Source organism: Brienomyrus brachyistius, chromosome 1 (assembly GCF_023856365.1).
Source record: "Brienomyrus brachyistius isolate T26 chromosome 1, BBRACH_0.4, whole genome shotgun sequence".
Taxonomy (NCBI): Eukaryota; Metazoa; Chordata; class Actinopteri; order Osteoglossiformes; family Mormyridae; genus Brienomyrus; species Brienomyrus brachyistius.
The window spans coordinates 44463210-44476442 of record NC_064533.1 but is presented as its reverse complement, the minus strand read 5'-3'; the positions used below and the strand labels follow the sequence as shown (position 1 = coordinate 44476442).

The window sequence follows — 13233 nt, the reverse complement described above, 5'->3', positions numbered from 1 at the left end:
GTTAAAGCCATGCACTCCCCTGAATCAGGAGCCTTTAGGTTACCTCCAGGTACACTGGTGCCCCCCCCCCCCCCCCGCCGAAGTGTCGATAGGTGTAAATGTGTGCATGAGTGGTGAGTGCAGCCTGAGACAGGTTGGCACCCCTTCCTGGGATTTTCCCTGCATTGCACCTGTAGCTTCAGGAATAGGCTTTGGACCCCTACAACCCTGCATAGCTCAAGCAGGTATAGAAAATGGATGAATGGATATTTGTGGTGGTTAGAAATGACTGGGCTACTGTATGATAACATTTTTATGTTTAAACATTTTAACAGGCTGAATGCAAGCCTATGAAAGGGTTAAGGATGTTAATTAAAATTTTAATTGACTGGCATAGATGTGGGCTTTCTGAAAGAAGGGAAATTGCTGAAAATGTTGTAAATATGTGACATTCATCAGTAGTTACAGTATATATTTTTTTCTTAACAAAATCAGGCATTATAAATGACTAAACTGGGCCGTGATTGATTTTCTTAATTTACTGTAGTTAGTCAGTAATCATTTACGCCCATGTTAATCTAAATGTACTGCCCAGAACACAGTGTGCAGTGAAATAGGGGTATTGGAGAATGTGGCCATCGTGTTTAATTAGTATCGTTCAGTGGTAAGTCCTCCTCCCAAACCTTCTCAGACCACAGAGTCTATTCAGTTGACTGTAATTGTGATTGTTTCCCCCCACACCCATACTAACAGTCACACTGATAAGAATTATTGCTTGCTTGTACATGCATTATGTACATGGCTCACCGGGTTAGGGCGCTGTGCCTGTAAGCAGAAGGTTGCTGCTTCAAATCCTGGGGTCAGCAGTGTAATTTCGCCATTAGGCCCTTAAACCTCAGTTGCTTCAGGGACTGACTGATCCTGTTCTGGACAGTTGCGCCTGCTAAGTAGGTGTGAATGTACATTTCTGTATCATCGCCCTTCTGTTGCCTCCCTGTACCCGAACGTTCGGCCTGTTCCGCCTGTGATGCCATTTGGCGCACTGACCACGCGCGGGTAAGTGGGGCCCTCGCAGGGCCCTCGCGGGGCCTGTCACCGGGACGCCATGGTTATGCCCGGATCGGGGTCACCATGCATTCCATGGATCAGATTCCCTGCACCCCCACTATTAATGGTAGGGGTGGGAGTTGTTTGTTTCACTCGAAAGAAAATCCTGGTCGTCTGCACAGCTGTAATCGGGAGGTTCGTTCAATTTATGTTAATTAAACGGCTTAAATTAATGTGCTGCTGCACTTTCAGATATTCCTGTTACTGAGAGTGTCCAGCAGGGATTTAATTCATTGGTTTATCTTTAAGCTGCAGCTGCACGCAGCGGTACGCCACCTCCACAATTACGAGCGTTTTCCACGTGAGGGAGCCTCTCTGTCTTGTTCCGCGGCCTGGCCTGACTCCTCCTCTCTTCTCTCCTCCTGCAGCTCTTCTGAGAAGTCCTTCCCCTGGAGATCGGCAGGTACCGTGTCCCCCACGCCGCCCCTCACCCCCAATCCCCACCCTAAACTCTTTTCAAGGAAGAGTAACAAATGTACTCCTCCAAAAGTCACTAGAAGTCGCTGAATGATGCAGTGTGCTAATTTGCATAATCGTGACTTCACTAATATTAATTGCATATTGGAATGTATTATGTGGGGGATGACGATTGCTGAGGACGTACCTACAGAATATTCAACCTATTTATGAGTTTAAATTGGATGAAAAACATTCAAGAGAGATACTATTTAGTTACATACATACATATTTCATAGTGTGTTTATTTAGTTTCTGGGCTTCCAGTGTAGTGCAGTACAGTCCTGTGTAGTCATCAGGGGAGCAGGGTTTACTCAGGGTAGTTTTATAGTATGTTAATGTACAAAATTTACATCATGCTAGTATAGCTGGCCACAGAGTTAACATAGATGGGGGAGAAGACGATTCCAAGTACCTCTGAGCGACAGGGATCCTAAAGAATTCAGAACATAATATGATTGGTCTGGGTTGGGGGCCCAATTTTGATAGAGCTCAAAATCTCTAACGACACCTCTGGCTGGCTGTATACTTCAAACGGGCGAAATGAAATCAAACGCATCATCGTGAACAATCTGCCGCATACTTAAAACTACGCTGCCGCCTTGTTCATTCTGTGTCACGCCACGACCCTAGAGGACGCAGAATGTTTTTGATGCAGCAGACCCACGTACCGAGTGCAAATGCACCTATCTCAGCGAGTGCGTCATTCATTTTAATAAGCGAGATGACAGCTCTTTTAAAATAGAAGTTGCTCTCTTTATTAAAAGTCACTTTTGGTTTAATACTAGCAGTGGCACAGACTGGGACGTCAACAGTTTACACAACAAGCATTCCACGACAAACATTGCGCGGTTACATTAATACAGATATCAATTTAATATTAGTTAATATTAATTTACGCTGTTCACAGCTACGTGTGGTGCGGAGCAAAGCCTGCTGGTAACTGCATAATTAGTCCTGCTGACCAACCCCGCGGCGTCACATTTATGTCAGCCAATCATGGACAGCGGGTGGGATCAGAACAAATAAAAAAGTTCACCTCAGGGACCTTGCTCAGGCGGTGCACCTGAAGGGTAATCACCACATACGACATCATATTGCTAAAACAATAGGTTCTGTCAGGTTTGCAGAAAATATTATGGTCATCTTAAAAGTAGCCCAGCATCTTAACAAATAGAAAGAACCCGAACGGAAGGTATAAGGCAACTTTGTACATCCCACCAGTATGATCACAAGTCAGTATGTGCCATTTCCATGTCTGTCTCTAGGAACTTGTTGTTGTTGACAAAATGGCAGTGTGGATGGCTTTCTACCCTCGGGTTTGCAACTCTCAGCGTTTGGGGTAGTTTGCAAACCCTACACTCTATTTGCAAGGTAATAAAACTGTTACATATATGAGCATGTGTGTGCAGACTGGCCTCAAATTAAAAATCTCACTCCAGCCAGCTGACCAAGTCCGGCAGCCCTGTACCTGTTTTAGCAAAGATGCCCGGGAAAACTTGACATATTGCAGCAGAGACAGTAGACCGTAGAATCATTAGCTATACATGGCTTTAAGCAGCCCATAAATGCCATTTTTTTCCTGTGCTTTTCTTAGTGTCGTTTTTTTAACATGGCACAGTTCTCTGCTTACATCTAAATATTCATGGTGTGGTTGCAGTATGTAGGCCGCATAGCATGTGTTGCTACGTCTCCATAATATATAAGTGAGACCATATCGCTTTTGCGATCAAATTGCCCAGAAACATCCATAGTAGTTAGAAAATGGAAAGGATGGAGAAACAGTGGTGAATAGTGATTGGTCCCAGAAAACTCTTTCATCCAGTCACAGCTCATTCATGTTTTGTACTCGTTTGGACAAGCAGCTTCAGAGCACAGGAAAGTGGCTATTGCCTGCTCAAAAAGTAGGTATCTTTGTTGCTAATCTGTTTTTTTTTTAGTGGCTAAAGGGGATTTAAAAAATCAACACATCTAACTAAGCTGGCATCAGAGGCAACAGAATGAATAAAAGAAGACACAAATGATGGGAAATACAAAGAAATAAAATAAAAAAAACACAATAGCACCATGAGCTGGTTTTGTTGAGATCTATAAATATAGGTTGCACTTGCATTTGCATTGAGCCCATCTCAAATTAACCAGTAAGTACCTTGAAAACCAGATACTGCAAAGGATGACTTATGCTAGTAAAATTTCTCTTCCAGACATTGAATAAGAAGTAACTTTCCACGAAAGACTGCCTAAACCTGTTTGTAAGACGAAAAATGATTTACTGTTTAGCATCTGCAAAGGTCTGTTAGTGTCCAACAGAGTAAAATCTAGTTTAGCACTAATTGCGGAAATTATTCGGGTAATTTGTCAAAGCTGTCATTAGTCACATTTGTGGGGTATTGTCACGTTAATATTTGAAGATTTTGATGAAATTAATGGTGTAAAATTTCACTAATGGAATTTCCATTTGACGTATTAACCGCGGATATTCAAATCAAATTATTTGTGTCCCTGTTACGCACCAATGCAGTGACTGCAGGGATTCATAATCAGCCAAATTAATACTTAGCTGAGATTAAATACACTTTATTGAATGTTTTGTCCATTTGAGTGATTGCAAAAGCATAATTTAAAATGAGGTCATAAATGAAACTTATTGTTTGTATTTTAGTTCTACTTGGATTGTGTGATTAGAGGAAGTTTGGTGGCATAAGAGTTTTAAGTAGATGTTTTGTGATGGAATCATCATTCTGTGTAATTGTCCCAATCTTCAAGGAGAAAATTTTAGCTTCAAAGTGCCTTCCCCAGTTATTCAGAATGATTTTCTATGCCGTCACGGGCAGGGTGATGGATATCGTGTGTTTGGTCTTGATTCTCGGAGTCTGCGCGCAGTGCATATAAATCAGTCTTTTTCTGGGTGCCCGAAATGTGGGACTGAGAAAGCATCTGCTTTGCAGAACCAACTCAGGTTTGTTTATTCTCAGAAAGATCTGGACTGTGTTTGGTCAGACCTTTATAATCAGAAGCTGGCCAGATGGATTGTGATGGACGTTTGCATGTGAGGTTGTGCATTTGCATTGGGAAATGTGTAGTTGTTTATGAGGCCGTGCGTTTTGCACTGTGAGATGTGTCAATGCCTGTGAGGTCATACATTTTGCACTGGGAGATGTGTAATTGTTTATGAGGCCGTGCGTTTTGCACTGTGAGATGTGTCGATGCCTGTGAGGTCATACATTTTGCACTGGGAGATGTGTAGCCATCTGTGAGGCCATGTGTTTGCCTTGGGGGATGTGTAGTCACTTTTGAGGCCATGTGTTTGCATTGGGAGATGTGTATCTGTCTGTGAGGCTGTGCATTGCAATTGGGCGACACGTAGCTACCTTTGAGGGTGCCCGTTTTGCACTGCAAGATGTGTAGCTGCCTGCGGGCTGTGAGTTGCATTGGAAGGTGTGTAGCCACCTGTGAGACTGTGCGTTTTCATAGGGAGATGAGTAGTCACCTGTGAGGCCACATGTTTGTATTGGGAGATGTGTAGCCACCTATGATGCCATGTGTTTGCTTTGGGAGATGTGTAGTCACTTGTGAGGCCATGTGTTTGCTTTGGGAGAAGTGTAGTCACCTGTGAGGCCATGTGTTTGCTTTGGGAGATGTGTAGTCACCTGTGAGGTCATGTGTTTGCTTTGGGAGATGTGTAGTCACCTGTGAGGCCATGTGTTTGCTTTGGGAGATGTGTAGTCACCTGTGAGGTCATGTGTTTGCTTTGGGAGATGTGTGGCCGCATGCAGGAAACAGGGTTGAATAGGAACTGGCTGTTATTTCCTTCCCTTGTGATTTTTCCCTTCCTCTCTGAAATATCATTGTAAGCCTTGTCGAGGTTGTGTAATATATATGTTTCGAGTAATGCAAGGATGTGAGTGAATCTCTGGCTGTTTCATTAGCCCATTGGTCATTATCCCTTTTTCTTCTCGTGCCATGGCTCTTCGAGCTGCAGTTATCATTTCTGTGTATTAACTGAACGAGCGCTGTTCAGTGCCGCTGTTCAGTGCCGCTGTTTAGTGTTGATTTGTCGGCGTCCCTCGTTCGCAGCCGCTTATCTGTTCATAACAGAGATGATTTATTGGCAGGGCAGCGTCTTTCCATAACCAGGCCATCGTAGGCAGGGGGTGGGTTACATAGTAGGCCGTGAAGCTGTGCATCGTCCTGACATGTAAATCCCATTGCGATCAATACTACTGATAATGTCCCCCTGCAAATTGGAATCTTCGGGAGAACGAAAATTAATTTCCTGAAATACATCTCTGCATTTGAAACGTGTGTTTCTTGTAGAGGCGAAATTTCCCATTGAACTCGGCTCTTATTAATGTCCAAGAAAATAACGGATTTCGCTTGACCATCGGTCCGTGGAGGTCACTTGTATCAGAGTTTAGCTTTAATTGCATTCATGTAGATGACTGAATTAGCAGATGACTTAGACATTCTGGACAACCTTCTCAAGCAATAAAGTGATGATTTTTAAAGAAGAGCTTCATAATGTGCTCAGTGGTTTTGAATCAGCGCATGGTAAACTGTAATTTACTAATCTGAGTAATTAGGCTGAGGAATCTGTCGGGACCTGACATGAGCTCAGCCCCTTTTGGGCAGAGTCTTAACCTGTGTGCTCCTCAGGCTGGCTTTTCTGGTACATCGGGTTCCTGTTACACGCTCTCGACACAGTTGTTGCCTTTTTCCTTGGTTTGATCAGCATTCTGTTCTAACTCCCGGTTCCCTTCCCAGACGCCTCGGTGGTGGGTGAGACCAAATCGCGGGTGACGGACAGCTCACAGTCACCCACCTACTGCACGCGGAGTGAGGCGGACCAGGCATCGCTGTACTCCCCCGAGCAGACATCTCTGCATGAAAGTGAGGGTCGGTCAAACCCCCCACCACCACCTATCCCAACCCCACACACAGAATCCCAACAATAACACAGTGACTCTCCATCCCAGCACCGGGCTGTGCCGCATTTTAAGGCTGCAGCATTTGAATCGGCACCTGGTTTCCCATGGGCCGCGCCGCCACATGACTCACGGCGTCACACCCTTCACGTTGTCATGTAACTCACAGTTTCACATGGTTTGCCTCAGAGCTGAAATAGTGCGGACAGGGAGCCGTGGCCGAGCAGGAGCCCTGCGAGCCGCCGTCGTTCGACGGGAGAATGCCAGCGCCCACAGCTCCGCTCGACTGTGGGATGCCGGGGCGCGCGGGGGCCGCAGGCGGTGTGTGCCGGTTACTTGATTCTGTGCCCATCGCATGCCTCCTCTCCCCCGTCCCCAGCAGAGTCGGCCGGGAACTCGCGCAGCTCCACGCAGATGAACTCGTACTCGGACAGCGGCTTCCAGGAGGCCTGCGGGTACTACAGTGGACAGGGTGCCGGCAAGGCGGAACTCAGGCTGCAGCACTCCTATCCTGGCAGCGGCAACTCGCTGGGCCGCGGAACCCGCGCCGAGGGGCAGGCCTCCATCCAGGTACCGCTCTGCCCTCCTTCTCCAGGGGGGGATGTTTATCTGAGCATTATGATTGATTTATATCTTTTCATTTCAACCGAATCAGTCTGTTTTTGATGCCGTTCTGCCGATGTCGTTATTAATGGTCTTTGGGGGGGCAACATTAACCAAAGTGAATCAAAATCAAATCATAGTTTATCAAATGCATTTAGCACATAGCAGGAGCTGCAGGCAATGAAATAAGTCTCCCTAGTACTAGAAAAACAGTGACCAGTTAAATAGTTAAGATAGTTACGAAATGTACAAATAGTGCTTGCTATTTGTTAGCTGTTAGCTGTTGAGCAGCCTTCCTGCCGGAGGGGAGAAGGTGTTTCAGAGCCTGTTTGTCCAAATGCCGAAGTGTCAGTGCGCTGATGCCGCTGATGCCGTTCCCCAGGCACTTCGTCGCTCCTGTCCCATCTGGATTTCTGAGCCCTGTCTTTGATCTCCTCTGCCCCCCACCCTCAGGTGACCGGGAGTCACCCCGCCGGCTCGGGCCGGGCCATGCGGAGGGTGAGCTCGGTGCCGTCCCGCACACACTCGCCTGCGTACGGCAGTGCCGTGTCCCCGTCACGCGGCTCCCTGCGCACCTTGCTGGGCAGCGCTTACGGCTCGCCGGTGGTGGCCGAGCCCAAGCCGTTGGCGGCAGTATTCTCCACGGCGACGCTGCCCGCTTCCCAGCGGCCCGGCTCCCCAGCCTCCATGCGGCCTGGCAGTGCCGGCCGCGCCGCCTCCTCCTCCTCATACCAGGCGCCGGCACGCACCGGCTCCCCCGTCGCCACGCCGGGGTCCTCCTCACCCTCGCCGGTGCGCTCTGGCATGATGGCGGTGCCTCAGCACTACGGCTCCACGCTGCCACGCTCCCTGCTACACGACGGTGACCTCTACGCCCCGCGCACCTATGAACTCTACGAGCGCATGCTCCCGCCGCGGCCCGACAGCCTCACAGGTGGGTTTCTGAATCCTGCCCCAGATGCTCCACAGATTTTCCCATTCCGCTTGCATCTCCGCAGAGCTCAAGATTAATTAACCCAGACGCCTCCCATCTGGGGGGGGTTTCCGTCGCTGCGGACACAGTCTGCCATATGTACTGGTGGCAGACACTGACTGTTAGAGCCTCAGATCGCTCCCTAACAGAAATGTCTCTGCTCGGGGCTTGTAGCACATGAGATGCGTTTAACATCTCCAGGTTGGCATGAATCCCACAGCTGCCAAAAAGCAGGAACCCAAACGTGCACGTGGGACCGTTTCTGTCCCACTACAAGGAAATATTTCCCTTAAACTTTGCAGGAAGTTATATAAGAAGCATATGTGCCTGTTTTGTGTATTTTTATCCACACATGTGCCTGTATTGTGTATATATATCCACACATATGTATGTGCTGCACGGGGCCTGTGAACAGGGCATCTGGAGTGCTTTGTGGAACTGATCAATTATTCAATCTCTTCTGTGACGTGCGTATGGCCTAATGCTTTCCTATGGCTCCCTGAATGGGCATCAACGTCAGATGTAACGAGGCTTTTAATTCCTGCCAGTGGCATGTTTGATCATCACTCTCACGTTAAGCTACTCCTCACCCAGTGCTCTGTGAGCAAGCCCCCACTCCCATGAATAATTCAGCCTGTTTTTTCTCCCCGTGTGTTGATTGAAAGCATCCCCTCCCCCGCCCCCCAGGCACTCCAACGAGTGTCCTTTGAAACCGTTACCTGTTTACAGAGAGTGACGCGGTTTCGACTCCACTCCCCGGAACATTCCGGAAGGATTCTCTAATTCATTTCATTCCTGTTACTTTCCTGTTGCTCTCCTGTTTTCAGACGTCTGCCTTTTTTGTTTTATCTGTTGTCGAAAACTTTGGAAGAAAGGTGCTCGGTGTTTTCCACAGGGAAAGATTTTATGATCAAAACCTCAGGAACGGAAAGGACCGCTCCCAGCTTCAGTACCGGTTTTGGCTCAGGTGGTTCCGGTCCTGCTCGACTTAGAGACACAATGCATCTGGTGGCAGCAACATCGTATGGCGGGACAGACAAGTGCAGCGAGTAAATTGGGTGGCTGACGGCAGGTTTCCACTTAAACTTGTGCAAAAGTGAGCAGAAATGTGTGATCTGAGGTATTGTATTTGGATCAAAGCATTTGCTGAATAAGTAAATGGAAATGTGGATGAAGTGTAAAGCAATAACGAGAAAGAATAAGCAGATGTAAAATTAGAATCTCGTATTGGGTGGGGGCTTTGGGGCTGTGTGGGGGCCCTGAATCGCCCCAGGGTCACCTGTTAACCCAGAAAATGGTTCTGGGAGTCTGTTGAAGTGCTGGTCTGTTCTGCTTTTTGACAGATTTGTAGGTTATTTCCCAAAAGTGAGTATTTTGAGCAGGCGGTGCCCTGAGGTGTGGGGGCAAGGGTCAGTGATCACCTCACCACTGTTTTTTCGTGCTCCAGAGCTCTCGGGGGAAGGGGGCCATTGGTAGCGACTTTTTCCACTTGGTATCATCCCTGTATCCATCTTGACCAGTATGGAATATCCAGGTGGATTCAGGTTCCCACTTTGGAGGGTGGGGAGGGGGGCTTACTGGGAGCCAAAAGGTTGTCATCCAGACGTGAGCAATGGGTCTGATTCTGCTCATTTGTTTCTGTCTGCGGGGCCATAAAAACTAATCATCTGTGCTTTGAAGTATCTGATGAAGGAGGATATTAGCAGGACCGGACCATTAGAACAAGAGAAAATAAAGGCAGATGCAATCGGCACATCTGCAGATATTTGGGAAGCGTAGTACGGAATGTGCAGCAGTAGCGGTAACGTTTGGGAAGCATGGTACAGAATGCGCAGCGGTGATGTTAGGGAAGCGTGGTACAGAATGCGCAGCGGTAATGTTTGGGAAGCGTTGTACAGAATGCGCAGCGGTAATGTCTGGGAAGCGTGGTACAGAATGCGCAGCGGTAATGTTTGGGAAGCATGGTATAGATTGCGCAGCGGTAATGTTTGGGAAGCGTGGTATAGAATGAGCAGCGGGGATGTTTGGGAAGCATGGTATAGATTGCGCAGCGGTGATGCTTGGGAAGCGTGGTACAGAATGCACTGCAGTGGCAGTAACGTTTGGGAAGCGTGGTACAGAATGCGCAGCGGTAATGTTTGGGAAGCGTGGTATAGAATGAGCAGCGGGGATGTTTGGGAAGCATGGTATAGATTGCGCAGCGGTGATGCTTGGGAAGCGTGGTACAGAATGTGCAGCAGTAGCGGTAACATTTGGGAAGCGTGGTACAGAATGCACTGCAGTGGCAGTAACATTTGGGAAGCGTGGTACAGAATGCGCAGCGGTAATGTTTGGGAAGCGTGGTACAGAATGCGCAGTGGTAATGTTTGGGAAGCATGGTATAGAATGTGTCATGTTGATGATTGGGAGGCATGGTATAGAATGCATGGCGGTGACATTTGGGAAGCTTGGTTCAGAATGTGCGGCGGTGAAGTTTGGTAAGCGTGGTATAGATCATACGCCAGCAGCAGAGGTAAAGTTTGGTAAGCACATTGCAGAACATATGGCAGCAGCAAAAGTGACATTTGGGGAGTGCGGTGTAGAACATACGGCAGCAACAGTGTGGCCTTTGGAATCTCGGTGTAGAACATACGGCAGCAACAGTGTGGCCTTTGGAATCTCGGTGTAGAACATACGGCAGGAGCAGAGGTGGCGTTTGGGAAGCGGCGTGTAGAACATATGGCAGCAGCAGAGGTGGCGTTTGGGAAGCGGCGCGTAGAACATACGGCAGCAGCAGAGGTGGCGTTTGGGAAGCGGCGTGTAGAACGTACGGCAGCAGCAGAGGTGGCGTTTGGGAGGCGGCGTGTAGAACATACGGCAGCAGCAGAGGTGGCGTTTAGGAAGCGGCGTGTAGAACATACGGCAGCAGCAGAGGTGGCGTCTGGGAAGCGGCGCGTAGAACGTACGGCAGCAGCAGAGGTGGCGTTTGGGAGGCGGCGTGTAGAACGTACGGCAGCAGCAGAGGTGGCGTTTGGGAGGCGGCGTGTAGAACGTACGGCAGCAGCAGAGGTGGTTTTGGGAAGCGGCGTGTAGAACATACGGCAGCAGCAGAGGTGGCGTCTGGGAAGCGGCGCGTAGAACGTACGGCAGCAGCAGAGGTGGCGTTTGGGAGGCGGCGTGTAGAACATACGGCAGCAGCAGAGGTGGTTTTGGGAAGCGGCGCGTAGAACATACGGCAGCAGCAGAGGTGGCGTTTGGGAGGCGGCGTGTAGAACATACGGCAGCAGCAGAGGTGGTTTTGGGAAGCGGCGTGTAGAACATACGGCAGCAGCAGAGGTGGTTTTGGGAAGCGGCGTGTAGAACATACGGCAGCAGCAGAGGTGGCGTTTGGGAAGCGGCGTGTAGAACATACGGCAGCAGCAGAGGTGGCGTTTGGGAGGCGGCGTGTAGAACATACGGCAGCAGCAGAGGTGGCGTTTGGGAAGCGGCGTGTAGAACATACGGCAGCAGCAGAGGTGGCGTTTGGGAGGCGGCGTGTAGAACATACGGCAGCAGCAGAGGTGGCGTTTGGGAGGCGGCGTGTAGAACATACGGCAGCAGCAGAGGTGGCGTTTGGGAGGCGGCGTGTAGAACATACGGCAGCAGCAGAGGTGGCGTTTGGGAAGCGGCGTGTAGAACATACGGCAGCAGCAGAGGTGGCGTTTGGGAGGCGGCGTGTAGAACGTACGGCAGCAGCAGAGGTGGTTTTGGGAAGCGGCGTGTAGAACATACGGCAGCAGCAGAGGTGGCGTCTGGGAAGCGGCGCGTAGAACGTACGGCAGCAGCAGAGGTGGCGTTTGGGAGGCGGCGTGTAGAACATACGGCAGCAGCAGAGGTGGTTTTGGGAAGCGGCGTGTAGAACGTACGGCAGCAGCAGAGGTGGCGTTTGGGAAGCGGCGTGTAGAACGTACGGCAGCAGCAGAGGTGGCGTTTGGGAAGCGGCGTGTAGAACATACGGCAGCAGCAGAGGTGGCGTTTGGGAGGCGGCGTGTAGAACGTACGGCAGCAGCAGAGGTGGCGTTTGGGAAGCGGCGTGTAGAACATACGGCAGCAGCAGAGGTGGCGTTTGGGAGGCGGCGTGTAGAACATACGGCAGCAGCAGAGGTGGTTTTGGGAAGCGGCGCGTAGAACGTACGGCAGCAGCAGAGGTGGCGTTTGGGAGGCGGCGTGTAGAACGTACGGCAGCAGCAGAGGTGGCGTTTGGGAAGCGGCGTGTAGAACATACGGCAGCAGCAGAGGTGGCGTTTGGGAGGCGGCGTGTAGAACATACGGCAGCAGCAGAGGTGGTTTTGGGAAGTGGCGTGTAGAACATACGGCAGCAGCAGAGGTGGCGTTTGGGAGGCGGCGTGTAGAACATACGGCAGCAGCAGAGGTGGCGTTTGGGAGGCGGCGTGTAGAACATACGGCAGCAGCAGAGGTGGTTTTGGGAAGTGGCGTGTAGAACATACGGCAGCAGCAGAGGTGGCGTTTGGGAAGCGGCGTGTAAAACGCACGGCAATGTTTGAGATTCATGCCGTTCTTGTGGTGCTGTGCCTCCTCTCAGTGGTAATTAGGCTGCTTCATCTGAACAGACGGCGTCCTCGTTATTAAAAATGTGATTCAGTGGCATGAAATGTGCATAATCATACTCGTCGCTCCCTTTTGTGATTGCAGAATCATGGGTACTTAATGTGGTGCCGCCTGTCCGCTCAGGAATGACCTCATTTCTGTCCTGGCTTCCTTCTTCACACTGTCTCTGTTTCCTTTTTCTCTTTATGTTTTTTGTTGTCTTGTTTTTTGCGGCCAATGGGAATCTCCAGACGCACTGATAGATGAACTACAAGGTGAATTCCGTCTCCTACCCACTGCCCCCCCTTCTCATGTCATTATCATGCCCTCCCCCAACCTCCTTAGATATTTAAAAAATGCTTATAATGATTTGATGTGTGTGTTTGTGCATGTGTTCGTGTCATATTCCTCTCACACTGCAACCCCAATGTTATTCATGTCCAGAGGCTGCATAAACTTGCTGTGCTCCTGTCCTCGTCTCTGCCTCCCCCTGACACCAATAAGTAGCTCCAGCCTGTGTAGCACCCTGCTCCTCCCCCACAGAATGTTACCTGCCCCCTAGAGACAGATAGGCCTTCCACACTACAATCTGAAGGAGCTGATCACATTAACCTGACACTACTG

At 49.5% G+C, this 13233-nt stretch overlaps 2 protein-coding genes across 2 annotated transcripts in view; both read left to right on the top strand.

Annotated features, from left to right (window-relative positions):
* LOC125718031 (plakophilin-4-like) overlaps nt 1-13233 on the top strand; it is an 88832-nt gene that overhangs the window by 41034 nt on the left and 34565 nt on the right. Inside the window, exons 4-8 of the mRNA XM_048991544.1 lie at nt 1455-1489; nt 6307-6438; nt 6850-7037; nt 7524-8004; nt 12861-12884. Of these exons, the coding sequence (XP_048847501.1) occupies nt 1455-1489; nt 6307-6438; nt 6850-7037; nt 7524-8004; nt 12861-12884 (860 nt within the window). The remainder of the gene's footprint in view (nt 1-1454; nt 1490-6306; nt 6439-6849; nt 7038-7523; nt 8005-12860; nt 12885-13233) is intronic.
* Nucleotides 8082-12872, top strand: LOC125717902 (uncharacterized). Its single transcript, XM_048991297.1, has 6 exons — nt 8082-11091; nt 11136-11180; nt 11403-11582; nt 11718-11762; nt 11941-12120; nt 12523-12872. The coding sequence occupies exons 1-6, from the start codon at nt 10762-10764 to the stop codon at nt 12649-12651; spliced, it is 909 nt and encodes a 302-aa protein (XP_048847254.1). The 5' UTR covers nt 8082-10761; the 3' UTR covers nt 12652-12872.

Excerpts from the sequence above, each read along its gene's own strand:
- LOC125717902 (XM_048991297.1), top strand. The coding sequence starts at position 10,762 with ATGGCAGCAGCAGAGGTGGCGTTTGGGAAGCGGCGCGTAGAACATACG. Across the intron at positions 11,092-11,135 it reads AACGTACGGCAGCAGCAGAG|GTGGCGTCTGGGAAGCGGCG; the intron begins GTGGTTTTGGGA and ends GCAGCAGCAGAG. Across the intron at positions 11,763-11,940 it reads AACGTACGGCAGCAGCAGAG|GTGGCGTTTGGGAAGCGGCG; the intron begins GTGGTTTTGGGA and ends GCAGCAGCAGAG.